The 18,686-nt window shown below is 38.6% G+C and overlaps 1 protein-coding gene across 1 annotated transcript in view; it reads left to right on the forward strand.

Moving 5' to 3' along the window:
* The window catches only part of si:dkey-12j5.1 (probable assembly chaperone of rpl4), a 53,459-nt gene extending 39,331 nt beyond the window's left edge, over window positions 1–14,128 (forward strand). Inside the window, exons 10-11 of the mRNA XM_038269480.1 lie at window positions 1,727–1,879; window positions 13,077–14,128. Of these exons, the coding sequence (XP_038125408.1) occupies window positions 1,727–1,879; window positions 13,077–13,253 (330 nt within the window). The 3' untranslated portion in view covers window positions 13,254–14,128. The remainder of the gene's footprint in view (window positions 1–1,726; window positions 1,880–13,076) is intronic.
* The last annotated feature ends 4,558 nt before the right edge of the window (window positions 14,129–18,686 follow it).

Below are 18,686 nucleotides of genomic sequence, written 5' to 3' on the forward strand. Positions count from 1 at the left end.
TAAGTCTTCACAAACAACAGAGCTGCTGCTTTGCAAAATCTTGTTTCAAAGGTATTCACTTGATTCATGATGCTTTTGTTCCTCCCTCACTGGTGCCATATGGGAGTGAAGATGCGCCTCGCCTTTGAAATTATAACAGAACTTAAGATTTGATTGACACACTCAGAATTTGCTATATTCTCTGTGCTTTTGTGTAAAGTTGTTGTTCAGTGGAGTTGATTCCTCTAAGCTCTTAATTGGTTCATTAAAAAAAATTCTTAATGTAGATGTTTATGGGCTTTTTTTAAATTTTTTGCTGCGCGTAATTCATTAGTGGACCATCAGACAGAATTACATCTTTTTACTTTCAAAGAAAAATGTCAGAATTATGCATATGGTTTTTATTCTAGTTCACATTTTCTTCAATATGCATCCCAAGAAAATGCCACAATGAGGAAAATGGCCACAGTCCTATTTCTGTAGTGTTGCTGCTGTTGTGATAAGCCCAGCTGCAGGGGGTGGGGGTAGCCTCCTACTCAGCCTGCTGGGCAACAATTCTAAATTCAGCGTGCCATGCCACGAAGTGTTTGTTAGCTAAATGGTTGATTTGTCGAAGGTGCTGGGTCCCCGCACTGCTTCTACCCTCAATGAATAATGAATAAAGCTAATATGTGTTTCTTGGTGCTTGAAGAACAGTGGGTGGGTGATCTTTGGCCTTAGATGAGAGGCGCACACACACCTCCGAGTTTGCAGAAAGTTGGACGTGATTGTTTTTAAAGGTGGAAGGCTCAGCTCAGCTTAGTCGATGTGATTATCCAGAGGCATGAAGCGTCATTATTGGAAAAAAAAGAACCAGATGATTTCAGAGTGCTTGAGAGCAGATACTTAGATTTAAGATATTCCACCTTTGTTTGAACTTTTTTGATTAATAGCTTTTTTTTCCCTCACTTTTTCTCTTTTCCTACTAATAGTTTGGTCAGATGGAGCTGCAGTAAACACGTTTCTTTTTGCTTTAAAATTGTTGGTCGGGTGGGAGAAATATAATTTAAATTATTATGTCTTAGAAAAACATAAAACTGAAGCATGTACCTGATAGTTTAGCATCTATTTGTTTTCTGACTTAATGTAATTTAAATAATAATCCAGAAGTGCTCAAATCAGCAGCTTTTTACATATGTATATGCAGTGCAAGTGCACTGAGCCACTCAGTTGGGTACATCTTCTTATTACATGATAGCAAAGCACCATAATTTGCTTTGTCTGGGTCTGCAAAAAAACATCAGTGATGCCTTTTTTCCCCAATCTTGATAAATGATATGATACTTGCCGATCACTAGCTTAAATATCCATTTGTTGAGACCTAATTAAGTTTGATGCCATCTCTGAATGCACCACACATAAAACACTGCAGCAGCAGAAGGCAACGCCAGGCGCCACTGCTTTTAGATAACTGCAAACCAAGACTGCTAGTCCAAAAGGCTAACAATAAACGGTCTCTAACAGATTTCTTAGAGCATTGTCTGGCCCAAAGTATCTCAGTTTCAGCAGCCCCATTCAGATTGCATGACCAGAATTAGGTGTAAATACCATTAAGGGCTACATCCATTCTTGTCATTTATTGACAGTTCTGAAATATCACTCTGTCATTGCAGAACTCTTAACTGGGAGAAAGTCAGCTAGTTTTTTTTTTTTTTTTTTTTTCACTCCATGTCTCCTCAGCTCACCTGTCCCACTTTATATCTCTTAGGTTTGGTATCTGTCTGGCTGGGTGTGCTACCTCCAGTGGGAAAAAGCAAAACAACAGCAAGAAACAGAAGGAAGAGAAGCCACCGAGGATGAAACAGAAGAGTGGAAGGCTTTGCAGGATGCTGCTAGGTCATACCTGACTAATGCCAAGAAGGTAATTTTGCTTAAGATATCAGCGACATAATTTTCTTTCTTCAGTACTAATCAAACTTGCATAAGATCTGAGTGATTTTTTTTGTTCTGTTTTTTTCTGCAAAGGATGCATACCTCTTGTTTCTGGTTCTTTTCATTGTTATTTTATATAGATGAAGGTTATGTTTGCAATAAATACCTACCGGTATCTAAAATTTACCTTAGATAAGATACATTTAGTTCAACCTGCCTGCTATCTGCCAGATAGAAAAAAGGTGTCCTTTATAGTTATAAAGTTACAGAACTTTTCTCTATTCCCCGTTGAAACCACACACATCAAAGTATTTGAGTTAACTGAATTAAAATTGGTTAGAAAAGAAATCTTGATATAAGTGTATTTGGTTTTAATTTGAGCAGGTATAAAAGATGATCTACCAATGGAATGATAATTTCTGCCCTTAAATGAGCATTATGTAGTTTTCATTTGATACCGCCACCTGTGGCCAAAACTGCAGCACTGTTCTGCTCATTCTCGTAGCCTGAGCTTGACTATTGTTATTATTTATTTTTTTTACTTTTTCCCCCTTACCTGGAGTTGTCATTAGTGTCTGAGATGAGCTGGATGCCTGTCACTTCTGAGTATCGAAATAATACATCTTTATGTAAAGCTTTAATCGTTTGTAGGGTCGGACCGATACTAGCAGGCGTTTGATTTCACATCTGCCAGACAGTACGGGAACTTCCAACCTGAAGTAAATGCAGGAAAATAGGATACAGGCTTATAGATCCATCAGCCCTGAACTACTGAGGTGTCAGTCTGCTCATCCAACGAAGCTTTAGTCATAAAGGGTAAAAAACAAAGGCTATTTTAAGGACATAGTTCAGTAAATGCTTTGAACCTGTCTCTTTTAACTTAGATAATTAGATACTTTGCACTAAAATAAGATAATGGAATCATTTTTTTTTTACTACAAAATATATTATCTATCTGCTGGTGAATTGTCTTACTTATCTGCTCAAATAAAGGGAAAATGAACCCATTTGAAGAAAAAAAAACGACTGAGATTTCGGTGTACAAATATTTCAGCATGGTACTGTATGTAAGAGTGTTGAGTATTAAATGATAAGGGAGTGGAAAACAAATGGCTAATGGATCAAAAATCAATCATCATTCAACACTTTAAGTACAATACAGAATCTCACCAGATAGATTTATTCATTTTCCCCTTACTTGCAGAAAAATGTGCTGCCTGTAAGCCTTTTTGGTACTTAAATATTGGTGTGAAGTGAGTGCAGCTCCCTCTCATTATGTGCATCAACGGTGAGTGCAGATGGTTAACGTCCAGTAAGCTGTCACAATAGGTTATCCTCCTAAGAGTCGGTTCTTGTCAGAGGAATTGCATATGCAGCACCACAATCATTGAGCCAATTCTCACTAAGCTTCATTGTTGCATCAGAAATAGCCGTGCAGAATCTCAAAGATGTTTAAGTTTCCACCCAGTTTCATTTAGCACCACTCGCCCGTCTCTCTTTACCACAAACAAGCACATGCACCAAGTGATGTGTCTCGTTTATTCTGTCATTCTGTCATGAAGTAATACCTCTGTGGAGTAGTGATTCATGTTAGTCTAAAATCCAATAGGCTTGTAAATCAGGCAGCGCAGCCTAAAGGATGGCAGGCCCCACCTCCTATTTTTCCTCATACCCCCCCACCCCTCCAACCCTTCATAGCATTACACATCTTCTCAACCCATCTGCCGTGCCAAAATGTTCTCTTAGAGATGAGTAGCGACAGGTTAGTGACAATACATTGATGTTTGTTCTCTCTGGACTGGCAGTATATTGACTTGACTGTCTCAGCAGCATCCTTTGACTGCACCTTCAACTGAGACAGAGAGGCAATGATTTTGCAGCTGGTAAGAGAGAGACTAAGGGAATCTTGTGCATATTGATCATAGCTGCCACCTATGTGGAGCAGGAGACAATTAGACAAATGCGACAAAGAATGGAACAAATCAGGTATTTAGGATGGTTGCTCGAAAGGGAAGAAGGCAAAGGAAATAAGGTGCGAGTCTGAAGGAATGGCGCGGGGCGTCGGAGCGTGGCGAATAAACAGCATTGCAGTTTCTCTGCAGGGCGAGTAGAGCAAAAGAATAATGTGAACGGTAAAGCACAAAGACCTTGGAAAGGTGAGGTGGAATGTTATCCCTCTCCCTCACAGCACAGTTCATTCTGTAGTGCAGTTTTCACCCCCCGTGCATGTGTGCACATCTGTCCGCTGTTTAGATGCGATCTAGATTGAATCTGAGCTTTGTTTCCAAGCCGCAGCGTGAGTTTTGAATATTAACGACGAGTCTCTCTGCTAGTTAAAAGAGGCTCCCAACATGAAAATGAGGGCCTCAAAGCCCAATGGGTTGTTTTGGCACCAGTCCACTTCTGCTCTGCATACTTTATGACCCTAGTAAGTGCAGGGTGTGCAGTAAGAGAAGGCACACAGGTACATGCACACACAGGCCATTGCCAAACTAGCTATACCTGATGGACTTGTTTTGTCTTATTTTAACCACAACATGTATATTATTGGGGATTTTATATGATAGATTGCGTATTAAGTATTTGATAATGGAGATAACTGTTGATTAAAAAAAAATTTATACTTATTTAAAAAGTGTGGTAAGTACCTGTAATTATGTATTTTTAGTCTGATACTGTTAAATGAAACCTGTTGCTGTAATCCTGCCTTATAAGACTCCTAATTAATAATTAGAGTCCATCTGTTTGTGATTTAATCACAGCTGCTTTTTGAAGGTTTTATTGGTTAGAGAACATTACTGAACAGGCAGCACCATCAGACACACAACAGATTTGTCAGGGAGAATGTTGAGGAGACATCTAAAAGCAGTCTTGGTTACAAAGCAGTATCCCAAGTTTTACAAAGAGAACATTAATCAGAGAAGCAGCCAGGAGCCCCATGGCAGCTCTGGTAGAGCTCTGATATCCCCCCAGAGCAAAGGCAGAAGAAACTATCCACAGAATAAATATTGGTTTTACTCTTCACAAATCTAGCCTTGAGGTGAAAACAAAGTTTGTCAAAAAAAAAAAAGAGAGAAAGTTCCCTGGTCAGATGATACCAAAATGTTTCTTTTAGTTCATAATATAACATGTGGAGGGAACTATTCCTACAAAGCTCATTCCCACTATAAAAATGTTGATGGCAGCATCATGCTGCAGGAACGCTTTTCTCTAGTAGAGACAGGGAAGCTGTTCAGTGAGAATTCAGTGAGATTAGAGTCTATAGGTTCATTTGCTAAGCTATGGAAACGATAAGGGGAGTAGTGAATAGAGACTGATGCGCTGGAGTTGAAGACTCCTTAGTAGAAAGAGGGGGAGACAGAAGGAAATTAAACATAAAAATTTTAATTTTGGGGCCCATTTAAATGTATGAATAGATTAATTTTAACATGTGATTCAAATGAAGCATTGGTGGCAAACTTAGATTGTTGTTTCAACAGGAATTTCATGTATCTCACATTTGGCAAAAATTGAAGACCAGGGGAAGCTGGCAGGGAAATACCCATAAAAACCTCCTCCCTGAAATGCTAAATACGTTGGTTCTAAAGGTATCAACTGGGCTAACTGCAAAAGTCAGATTTTTCTTTTTGTTTAACCTAACAGTCTGAAGGATTGGGACAAAAAAGGAAGGAAAAGGACATTAGGGCCTGATCAGTTTTTCATTTAACACCTGGAGGAAAAACAATTTCAGTGGAAAAAATCAAGCCTCTCAAAAATAAGGTTAATTTGGCCAGACCAAAACCATGACCCTATGAGGACAGGCAAGGGAAGAGGATCATCATGAAAGTGAGACAACAATCCCTAAATGACCCACTAAAAACACCCAAAGTGGACAGATTAAGCCAAAATACTGCCCAAAGAAACCGCCAAAATTCAAATTACAAACATCAAAACTAAAAGAAAACATCACACAAAAAATAAAATACTAACCAAATCAACAAAGTATCACTGAGTAAAATCTAACTGACGAGCCCTCATTCTGCCAAAACCTGGCTCTGGGATGAGACAAAAAACTAAGAATAAAAAAAATAATGAGGACCTGATTCGTAAATGTTTATTTTAACGTCTTTAAACAAAACAAAAAATAATGTAATAGAGAAAATCAAGGCTGTCAAAAAACAGACCAATATAATATCCCAAAGAGAACAACCAAGGGGAGGGGATAAGGCCGTCTCCACCCCCAAATTTACATTTAATGTTTGTTGGATTTGTTGGCTGCACACTGAGCTCTAATAAAGAAAACAATGAGGAAAATCAGATAGGAAAAAAAAAAAGTAGTAGATGAGCTTGGGAGCAGGGAAAAGGAACAAATTAGACTTGCTGTGTCTGTGTGTGTGTGTGTTGATGCTGGGGGTGTAGCTTTTGAATAGTGGGCCACGGTAAAATCAATAGTAAACCGGACGTGAAATGGAATTGGAGATAGGGTACGATTTGAGGCAGCATATGTGGCTTACGCACACAGAGAAGGTGTTATGTATGACCTGTGAATGTGTGGCTGTCTATGTCTGTGCAGCAAATGCAGCTAGGGCGAAGAGGACAAAAGCTTGGCTATTTGAAGTAGCTGAAAGGGTACCCCATGAGCACAGATTGTGGGCAGTGGGCTAGTCTTGTAATTTTAATGCCTTTTCCCTACAAGGATGTGACTGGAGGATCGGGGGTGTTAAGTTGTGTGTGTCTGTGTGAGTTTGTGGTCAGCTCTCTGGAGATTTTTAGTGACATGCTCTGTTCACACTCCAGAGGCTCTAATCTCACCCACTGTCGCACCCTCGCCAGTGTAGAAGTGTGAATAAAACTGTGAGATATAGCAGACGAGTTAGAGAAGAAAAGATGGTCTAATGAAGAAATATTCAGACCTTAAGGAGTTCATTGAGGAGGCCTGGCACTATTCTGCCAAAATGGTGGACGATTGTACGCGCTTTGTGTGAGCGTATGGATGAGAGCGAGAAGAGATATCTATCTCCTTGACGGGAAGGTCGTCTGCTGAGAGCGTAAGAGGGCAACGCTAAAAAGGAAAAAATGAACAAGAGAGAGGCAGCAGGGGAGTGACTGTATTAGCAAATGAAATAAAAGAAAAGGTGAAATGAAAGTTGAAGTTAAGCATAGGTGCAGAGCAGAGGGCGAACAATGATGGAATCATTAGGCACTTACCACATAATGTTTTATTGGTCTTTTATCTGCAATACAAGTTTAAAGAGAAATTCTACGGGAAAATGAAAGGAAAGGTTTATATTGTTGTATAGATGCCTGAATGGTGTCTTTATTTTAAACATTTGTGTTCTTACTTGGCTATAATAAAGATAGAATACAGATAATCTATCCTGCAGATTCATCTATTAAACAAAGTTAAGCTAATAAAATATTTTTTTCAATCTTTTTGTTTAATAGTGTCGGAATTGGCTCTGAAACCAAGAGACAAGTAACATTCTAGCTAGCTTAATTAAAATCTTCCTATAGAGGTTACATTCTGTATCTAGGTTTGCACCAGTGTCCATCAGCTTATATTTTTTTCTACTGCTCTTTTGATTATCGTGTAAAATAACCTATAGATGTTTTCTAATGAATTCATTTATTAGTTTACTTGTGAATAAGTGACTGAAAACATGGTGGTCAAGGCGAGTTGCATACATGTTTTACCTTTTGAACTATTTTTGCATTCAAGGTAAATAATTCTGTGGTATGTTCAATTATACTATAAAAATGAAGAAGTTTACCTTTATGCATATAAACTGTAATAACTTCCCAGTCTTAAGGTTTTAATGAAAAGATGGCCTAACCCTTGCAGCTTCAACTTTACATGAAATTGCGTCTTCAGGGTTTATTGGTGTGATTATTTCATTATTCTTCAAGGAGAGTGTTGGTTGAGGCCAGGAACTGCTGTTAGATGAGAAGGCATGGCTCTGTTCTAATTCATAGAAAAGATGCTTGATCAGGTTGATATTAAAGCTGTGTGAGCCAGTCACCCAGCTCCACAGCAGACTCGCTTAGCCTTTTCCTTATGGCCATTTTTTCACTGGCTGAGTATAGTTTTTCTTTGTTAGTTCTCTTTTGTTGTTGTTTTTGTTTTCCTCAGACTACAGGTTTATATTCCCTCTGGGTTTCTTTCAGTTCGAAAGTATGCATGTTAGGTTTTTTTTAGATAATCCTCTTATGTCTGAGTGTGTGGTTGTAGGCGTGTGATGGACTGGGGGACTGGTCCAGAGCTTCTTCTTGTCTATTGACTAACAGGCAACAGCCCCTCTTGTTACAAAGGGTTTAAAAAGGTATAGAAATGTGATGCATGGCTGACTGTACTACCAAATGAAAGGTTTTTTATGTGAAAGTTATTATCAAGGTAAATGATTAAGTTCTCTCAATATAGACATACCTCTGACATTTTTACAGTAAAGTGTATGTGTGGAGGAAACAAAACATACCTAAAGGTATAGTGGAGGATTTTTGCAAATTTTTGAAAAGACCCGCCCTCTGCACTTAAAAAAAAAATAAAAAATGCACATGCACAACTCCATGCAAGCACAAGCCCATGTCTCCTTGTGCACGATTTGTTTAAAAGTTGATGTTTGCATCGCTCATAAAAGCTTACTGTACTTACCAAAAGAAGATTTGCAATTTTTCAAATATGTTATACTCACCACCGGTAAGCGAAAATGGGGACGAGCACGTAGGATGGCCTTATGTAAACAAATCACCAGAATGATTGATAATTAGGAGGACCCCTTATTTTGATCATCCACCCGAAAAAAAAGAACATCCTCCACTATACCTTTCAGAAAATGTGCTTTCTTGTATGGTGGTGGTTGCATCATCCTAAGGGTTTTTTTCCCCCACTTCAAGTGGGACTGGTGTATTGCATAAAGTAGATTGAAAACTAATGAAAGCAATTTCCAAATTCTTCAACTTGAAATCAGATTATTACTTAGACTTCTTAAAAACAAGCTGTTTTTTCCCATGTAGATACTAACTGCTCACTTTACTATCAAAATCACAAAATTGATGTTAAAGCCCATCATGGGTGAGTGAAAAGAATAGAATAATAAAAATTCAACTTTATTGTCATTGCAATGTCACAAGTGCAAAGCAAAGAAATTCACTCTCTGCATTTAACCCATCCCCTTGGGGAGCAGTGGGCTGCCATTGTGCGGCGCCGGGGGAGCAGTGTGGGGTTAATGGTCTTGCTCAGGGACCCAGAGTGGCAGTCTGTGGGAGTGGGGCTTGAACTCAAAACCTCTGGGATCCAAGCACAATGCCCTACCACTAGGCCACCACTCCCCTTCTGACAAGAAAAATTCTGACCAGAACTGGAACCATAGTTATTTATTCAACCTTGTTAAAGCCAAAGTGACTCCAAACTGCAGCAAGCATACAACCACTGGGTTGTGTTCTTCCATCTTTAAATGTACAACAGCATAGACGTATCTAAGCAGTTACACTAATGGTTACACTAGCAGTTACACTAAGTGTGCTTTGGTACATGACTTTAAAATGGTGCAAGAAAAAACGTGCAAAAGTTATACTATCACTTCCTCTATAGGCAGCTTTCTGGGCTGTAAAGGTGGAAATATGGAGGAAAAAAACCCATCTGGCTGCTCTGAATGAGAAATGCTTGTTCTGTTTGTTTGCTTTCCGTAACAGCCGTGCAGAGCTAAACAGCACTCATTGTGAAATGTGTAAAAAATAGCTCCTGGTTTTTTTTTTTTCTTTTCCTCGATCAAAGCTTCACAGCATCTAATCAAGCCCTGTCCCGTAGATGTAGTGTGGTATTGATTTGGGGAAACTCTCTACCACCTGCAAACAGGATTTCAAGGTTGTATGCAGTAAGGTACAAGACAGGAAAAGTTTGCAAATTTTCAGCACATATATTTCATTATTGCTAAAATAAAACTCACATGAGTGTCTGTGTTCTCCCGTTAACCCGAAGCTTCAAGGTGCATATATTCAGCATATACTTAGCAGAGCCTACTGTAAAGCAAGTCTGTTTTTTTTTTGTTTTTTATATCAGGTATACATCTCTAGGCATTTGAGAGTGACAATGCCTTGGGTTGTGTGCAGGTATAAGGTTCTAAAAGAGTCTGGCAGGGTCACCCCTCCTTCTTGGTATCTGTTTCTGTGCTTGGACCTGGGTCACGCTCTGCATCCCAGGAGCTCCGATCTGCAGAGACAGCATCCGCTTAAATTTACACACACTCACACACACAGGGCACATTTTAACACTCCAAATGAGTTCCCATGGGACTGCGTGTCTCCTGTCAGGACCTGCTGTTGCTTAGAGACTGGTCCTGGGGCAAAGCAGTCACACTCACTCACTCCCCTGGCCTCGTTACACTTTTACTAAGAATGATGGCACTCGGCTGTGTATTGTCCACAAGCTTAAGCAACTGTCTGCTCTACTCCACACATTTTCAAGGCTAACCAAGATTCATTCCCCAGATTATATAAACACAATCTGTGCTTTTTTTAACCACCTTTTTAAAGAAAGGTAGTGACATTCAAATATCTGCATTTGTTTTCCTTACCCTGAATGTTGCATTTGCATACCAAAGCAAAATTTCACGTTATTCCCATTGTCACTGGTAGTATTAGAAGTTTTTATCAGACAGCTTCTCTTTGAGTTCAGTAATTACACACAAGCAGCCCATTTTACAGAGATAAATCTGTTGGCAGCTTTGAGAACAGCCCTGTGGATTTTTTTTCCCTAAATCTTGCTCTTTCACAGCATATTTCACTGTGATAACTTTAGTACTTGTGTATGCATGCACAGGAACACCACATTGCCTTATGTGTTTCATGATCCATTTCTCTGCATGCATGTGTGTCGCAATAGCGAGAGGAAGATAAATGATGCTTTTTTCTGTCTCTGGTGCAGCTAAACTGTGTATCAAATGTGCTGATTTGCCAAATGAAGGACAAAAAGGGTTTGCCGAAGCTGCGGCTGCGCCTCTGACAGAACACAGATATGGTGGGGTATTTAAGGAGGTGAAGAGGCATTTAAACCCAATGTTTTTTTCGCTTCTCTCAGCTCCAAGCTGCTGCCTAAGGACTGCGCTTTGATGAGCTGTTCAGTGACACGATGGAAAGAACTCCTGTTGAGACCATTTTGTTAACCAATACTCTTGTATTACAGGTACCTTCCTGGGGTTAGCCTGTTAGTCTGTGATTAATACCAAGGTTTTATAAAGTTAAAAAACAGAGAAGTGACCAGAGTTGCCTTTGTCTCTCAGTACTGCAATTTGGTACAAGTTACAGAATGAGCACTTTTTTTCTCATGTAAACCTAAAGGCTGCCCAGTAATTAAAGGGGAACACCGTTTTTTTTTTTTACATTGGGTCCTTGATTTTACGTTATTACATCATGTTCTACTCACCCATATTAGTTTTGTGTCATTTGGAGCTGTTCTGAAGATATTCCATTAGGTTATATCCAAGTAACGTCTTCCTATGTGCAACGAGTTGAAGGCACAAACTAAACTGTTCATAATTTATCATTTATGGTACGCCAGCGTTCATACTGTAACATGTAGGCGAATCACTGTCCCCCAGACATCCGCGGTTATATTTTTTTATTTATATCTTTTAAAATCAAAGCGGCGCGTGTATGACGTCATCTGTGTGCCGGACTGGAGTTGTGACCGGCAGCCCGGGCCACAGGCGGCTATGCTCTACCCCTTCTATTCATTCAGCTAGCTAATCTAGCTAATCTGAATCATTCAATTCCATTTTGAGATAGAGATTGTCTGTTGTAGTAGCACTAGACATTTTCCAGGCATGTGAGTAAAACTAGCAGCAGTTCAGCGGACAGGATGAATGAACGGTAACCGGCGTGCGCGGATGACGTCATTCACACTCCGCTTTGTTTAAAAAAAATATATAAATATAAAAAATATAAATGTGGATGTCTGGGGGACAGTGATTCGCCTACATGTTATCAATGCTGGTGTACCATGAAGAATAAATTATGATCAGTTTAGTTTGCCCATAGGAAGAGGTTACTTGGATATAACAAAACCGAAAATCTTCGGAACAGCTCCAAATGACACAAAACTAAAATGGGTGAATAGAACATGATGTAATAATGTAAAACCAAGGGCCCAATGTGAAAAAAAAAAACGGTGTTCCCCTTTAACACTTACATTAAATTAACTTGAAGGAGAATTGAAGCAGAGAATTTTCCATCTTTTCTTGGCAATAACTACTGCTTCTCAAAAGATCTGTAAGTACAGCTGAAAATGAAAAAGAAATTCAGACTTGCATAACGGCGGTGTAATTTATAACAAAAAGAGCATGACTGTGCAATGACATATGGATGAGAAGAAATAGGTTCACATATGACAAAAAAAGGAGATGTGTGCTTTTCTAGTTTCTTCATAATCAAGACATGGGATAATGGCACTCGCATGATATCTGTCCAAGGAGTCAGAACAACACAAACCGAGGATGTGTTCTAGGTATAGTTTCTTAATGATGATGAAGATGTAAAAGCCATCAAATACAGTAGGTTCTATTTACTCTCACTGTGCAAGACTCCAGCGCAGAAAAACAGACAAAAAAGTCAAACTTTGTTCTCTAAGTCTGCTGCATCACAGACTGTCTAATGAAATGCTGAAAAGGCTCTCTGTTTAAATTAGACCAGGATTAACTCTTTCATTGCCCTTATTATATAAAGTGAGGAGGTGGGGACATTACGCAGGAGGAATGTTTTCACAGATATTCTTGATTAAAATCTAAGAGATCTTCCTGCAAGGACAGAATCCCACTCAGGCAAGGAATCTAGTGATTGGAGAGAGAAAAAAAAAGCTGATTGAATTAAAGTCATTCAGTTCCTTGATATCAACTGAAAATCTAAAGTTTGTATAATTCAATTCTTTAAGAGCTAGTATGCTACATATGTTCCCCTGCTTTACCTTACCAAAAACAGGCGGATGGCTAATTACCCCTGCAAACCTATGAACTAATGGAGAAGCTGTTTTGGTATATGTCTGTGCTAAAATCCTGAGACCATAAAACCTCAGTTTTCTCCTCATACCATGGGAACCACATACCCATCCGTAGCTATTCGCTTAACTTCAGTATTTGTGCTGAAGAAGCATTTTTTTTCAGTTCCCACCGATATCCATCCTTAAAGGTGACACATTTTCCACTTTTATCTCCTTGCAGCTGTTCACTAAGCTGCAATGTGATGACCAGCCGATGCTGGAGCATGCGGAGCAGTTGCTGGGAGAACTGGGAGGAGAGATGGAGGCAGAGGATGAAGACCCAGCCGTTGTAGACGACTTTGAACCTTGCAGTGACGATGAAGACGATGACACAGCAGAGGATGCCATGGAGCACTGACTGCACCCCGTCATCTTTCCTTGAGTTTTTGAGCCCTCTTCAAAGTGCCTATTTATACCAGCTTTTCAAAGATTAAGTTGATGTACACAAACAGAGTGGCATTAAAAATCTACTCCCATCTCTTTCAGTTAAGTTGTTAATGCTTTTGTCAAAATAAGTGCATACTTGAGTAATGCTTCACCTAATCTCGACAGATGCCGATGAAAGAAATGAGTTTTTAGAGGTTTAATTCTCACTAGGATCCCCCGAATGCTTTCACCTCTGCTGTACACCCACGCAGTGTTTTATGTGAGCAGGACCGAACAACACATACACACAACAAAAAACACAAAAGAAGCATGTTAATTGCTTTGTTTCACTCAGCACAACAAGCATAACCGTTTTTTTCTTTAAGCATTGTCAGTGCTGCCCAGTTATTAACACTTCATGCTATTTTTACATCTACTGTGATTTTAATGCAGTGTTTATGTAAATGATTGATTTTTTTAAATGGAATTCAGTTTATGCTTCAGTCCAATTTTCCTTCTCTTTTTTGGTTGGGTTCAGTAACAAAAGAAAACAGCGAATTTGACATTAACTCATGCAGAGTTTGTCTTTTGCTGCTCAATTGTTCAAAGTGACTTGCATGAAAGAGAAACTTAAACAGAATTTTCAAGACAAGTTTTTGTATAACATCTTCTAAAAGTTCCACAATGTTTGGTGCGTAAAGGCCTAGCATAATAATAGCAAGTGGTTATTTTAATACAATGTATGAAATGTATAGATCAACGTTGCATAATAAAGGTGATACAAATGGATTTTTGTGGCCAAAGGTGTCAAAGAATGAAAGTATTGACTGTTTACCAATTACTCTAAAATAAATTAGTTCAAAATGTTTTCAAATCTCTATAAATAGCACAGTCACTTCTTGCTTCAAATTTAAGAAATGATGTCTTTGCACTGTTTAGACTTAAAATATATTGACCATCTGTGTTTAATTACCATCTTCTGGCATTTAACAAGATAAAATTGACATGATTGCCCTAACTGCTGTTTTTATATTGGATTTCTTGTATGATTTAGTAGATCAAATAAAAAAGTTATGTCACAACAATGCAGGTTATAGAGTTGAGAAATCCTGTTGAGCAATTATACTGCTCCAAATGAAATGCCCTGTTAAAATTATGTTCTTGATTTACTTTTTAAAAAAAACAAACCAACATATCAAGTGACAAATTTGGAGAAAACGATCCAGGTTATTTGCAATGACCAAAATCATAATTTATTGAAATAATATATTATAGATCAACATAAAGTAGTGCATAAATCGGAAGTGGAACAAAGGGATTCAAATATGTTTTGCTTTTTTCTCTTCTTTGCTCTAAAATTATTAGATATAATTTAGTGCAGTAAATTGTCTTTAGAACTCACCGTACTGGTAAATAGTTAAGGTGCAGTTTTATCTCAGTTTAAAAGCACATTTTCTGCAAAGCTCACAGGGTTTGTTAAAAAAAAAATGGTGTTGATGGAATAGTTTGCAACATGCCAAGAAGGGGGACACAGAAACGAGGAACCCTGTGTGAGGACAACCCCATCCCACATGAAACATGATGTGACAACATGCTGTTATGTTTTTACATTAAGGATTGTGAATCTGGTCACTGTAGATGTTTATTTACATTAAATACAAGGTGATCCAGGAAGACAAATAAAAAGCTGGAGAAGAATTCATGCTGGGATAGATATTCTCCTTCCTAAGACACTGACCCTAAACATATAGCCAGAGCAACCTGAAGTAGAGAACCTCCTCCATGAATTGGTAAATACTTTATACACTATATATACTATTCGGACTTAGTTGGAACTGTTTTACAGAGAAGAATTGGCTGAGATTTATGTCTTTTGATAGGACAAGATGTAAGATGCATAACTCCAAATACTTGTAGCCAGGGGCAGATTTTGGAAATTTGGGGCCCTAGGCAAAAACAGGCAGGGGGGCCTGTGAATTGAGAAGACAACACATAAAACAGACCCATTATACAGATACAGAAATGATTATAGAATATACATCTATTATTTGTTCTATGTTTTGTCTCTCCCTTATTCCTTTTCTTGTTTTTTTCCCTCTATTTTTTTTGTACTCAACTGACTTTTCATGCTGTCTCAAAAGGAATGAAAGATTTTTTCCAAGCATTAAAGGAATAGTACACCCAAAACATGATTAGCCTTTATTTTCTACTCACCCCCATGCTGAACAACACTCTGGAGTGCTTTTTTGATATCTCAAATGCATCTGGAGATCTGGGAGGCTTCTTGCTGTCTGCTGACATTCAAATAATGGAGGTCTATGGTGCCCGAGGCAGAAAGGTCCATAAAAGTCCACAAACAACGTGTCAATATTCCTCCATACTGCTCGTCCAATGTATTCCAAGTGTCCTGAGTGGGTAGCGTCCATAATTTACTCGAAACAAAGTCATTTAGAATGTTTTTAGAGCATAAACAGTAGTGTATAGGATTTCCTAAAAGCGCGCGCATGCGAGTTCACGACTCTACGGAATCCGCGGCAGACCAAACCAGATGAAAGTGCGCATTCAGCTCGGCAAAGAACTCATGCTCTTCCTCAACAATGAAGTCCTCAGACATTTTTCTTTCGTTGTTTCTTTCTTTGCACAGGTAAACAGCACATTTGTTCTTCTACGCTTGCATTGTCGGCAGAGCAGACGCTGAATGCGCACTTTCATCTGGTTTGGTCTGCTGCGGTTTACGTAGACTCGTGAACTCGCATGCACGCGCTTTTAGGAAATCCTATACACTACTGTTTATGCTCTAAAAACATTCTAAATGACTTTGTTTCGAGTAAATTATGGACGCTACCCACTCAGGACACTTGGAATACATTGGACGAGCAGTATGGAGGAATATTGAGATGTTTTTTTGTGGACTTTTATGGACCTTTCTGCCTCGGGCACCATAGACCTCCATTATTTGAATGTCAGCCGACAGCAAGAAGCCTCCCAGATCTCCAGATGCATTTGAGATATCAAAAAAGCACTCCAGAGTGTTGTTCAGCATGGGGGTGAGTAGAAAATAAAGGCTAATCATGTTTTGGGTGTACTATTCCTTTAATGCTTGGAAAAAATCTTTCATTCCTTTTGAGACAGCATGAAAAGTCAGTTGAGTACAAAAATAAATAGAGGGAAAAAAAACAAGAAAAGGAATAAGGGACTATTCCTTTAAGCTCACATTGCCGATTGCTCCTTCCTGTTTTTCCAAAAAATTGAAGGCAAAAATAAATAACACAGTCCTTCTTTTCAGTGTAGACAAGCCATGATCTGCTAATATGTTCTCCATTTTTCATTTGTAAAGTTAAATAAATATTATGAAAGCAGATAAGACAGAGGAGAGCAGGAGGCAGGGTTACGAATCTACTTGCTCTGGAAAGCAGATTTTGGTGCTTTGATATGTTTTTGCCAAAGTCTCCAGTAGCAGAAAAAAATTGCTAATTTTGGAACTAGATGCTAGAGAGTCTGAAAAGTTGCTAAAAATGGCAACAAAAGCTCTAAGTTCACAACATTGCTCTTCGCATTGTTTGTTTTCAAATGGTTTGCTGCTATTTTGACCTTTCTGAACATGTGTAGCAAATGGACCGATCCAATGTGGTGGACACTGAAGGGGGGGTGGGCTGAGACACACTTAATATAAGTGTTCTGATTGCATTTAAGTTAAAGGATTTTTATGAAAAACATAACTGATTTTAGGAGTTTTTTCAGCAATATTTGATAAACATCAATGATATTTTTTTTTCTTGTTCACAAACAAAACACGTTTTTTTTCACCTGCAGCTGTTTTGTGGCATGCTTTTTTTTTTTATCTCTGTGGGAACTTTATGTAAAGACTATAAAAACCAAGGTAACTCTTGAGCGGTCATGAGCGTACCACTGGGCTCAGCCACTGTAGCTACGTAAAATGCATCATTATAATAGAAGGTATCTCAAAAAGGCTGTGAAATGTAATTCTTTTAAATTCATCTTTCTACAATTGGATGAGTCTGTGAAGATGACAAAGAACAGCTGATAGTGTTCATGGGGATGACCTTTGAAAAGTAATATTTTTACCCTCACTTTTGCTTTTAAAAGGTGAGGATGAGAGGCGAGGAAGTCTATAAAGGGCTTAAATCACATTTGAATGACACTGAAATATAGGCTGACCAGATGTCCCAATTTTTGAGAAAAAGTCCTGCATTTTTCACTTCTGCCCCACAGATTGAAGCAATGTCTCACATTAGATTTGGTCAAATTAGATTTTTTTTTTAAACATACCGGTATTCACAGGCACCTTTTCGAAATGCAAAGAAAGCAGAGCTGCTATCATTGTCACAGAGCAGCAGCAGCAGTGACCCATGTCATGTCCAATCCTCTTAAGACAGGACAGGTAAAGGATTTTAATAAATACAATTATAATAATGTGCTAAAAGATTTTAAAAAGCAGCCCTTACATTAATGAGGACCCCAAAACATTGTTTAACTGAGGCCAGTGACAGATGATTTGCAGAGAGCTTTCCGTGAAGTTTGCGTTTGTTAGTTTTTTTAAAAGTGAATTGTGATGTAAAGCAGCAATGCAAAAGTGAGTCACAAAGGAAACACACAGCTGAAAAAGCTGCATCTGACCCACCTTGCCCCTCATGAATGTCCTAGCCCTCCTACATTTGTTTTATTTTTACATGATGTGGTCACCCTACTGTCATACCAATTCATAAAATGGATGATTTTACCACTTAAGGGCACACCAACAATGTTGGGCTCAGGTTATGCTTTTACACCTTTCTGTTGCTAAGACCTCTTTTCTGCAATTACAACTACGTAATGCAAGAACTGCTGCTCACTAGCCAAGTTTTTTGGTATGTGGAATATGCTTGTAAAAATTGGGCAAACGTCTATAGAACAGAATCCTAACTGGATACCAAACATCAGGACTTACTCTTGTATGCTGAGGGTCGAGCTAGTTAAGTCATGATAAAGTGCCAGAGCTAGTTAAACTCCTCCCAAAGATCTGAGTATTTTTTAACATGAGGCATTATTTAGCATGAGGCATTTGCATTGCTTCTTGGTTTGGGTTTCTTCAAAGACCTAATGGCCCAAAGAAATTAGCTAAACTCTGAACCACAGAGTGCAGACAAAGAGTTATTATATGATTCTTCAAAGTCTAAGTGTTTTTCTTGACCACAAAGTTGAGAAAGTGGAGATCCTCACACTTCCTCAACTTACAACTACAAGGGAAAGTAAGCGATGTCAATCTTGACCCGTTCCGTTTTTATCCAATAAAGCATAATGACAAAGAAGATTTTCAAATTAATCACATACCATTTCTTCCCATTGTCATTGGAACTGCATCTATAAAGATGCAGAACCCTTTTTCTTCTTTCTTATGGTGTGAACATAGAAATAATTGAACTGC

This window comes from Cyprinodon tularosa, unplaced genomic scaffold, assembly GCF_016077235.1.
Source record: "Cyprinodon tularosa strain WSP-4 unplaced genomic scaffold, ASM1607723v1 ctg73, whole genome shotgun sequence".
In the NCBI taxonomy this organism is placed as follows: Eukaryota; Metazoa; Chordata; class Actinopteri; order Cyprinodontiformes; family Cyprinodontidae; genus Cyprinodon; species Cyprinodon tularosa.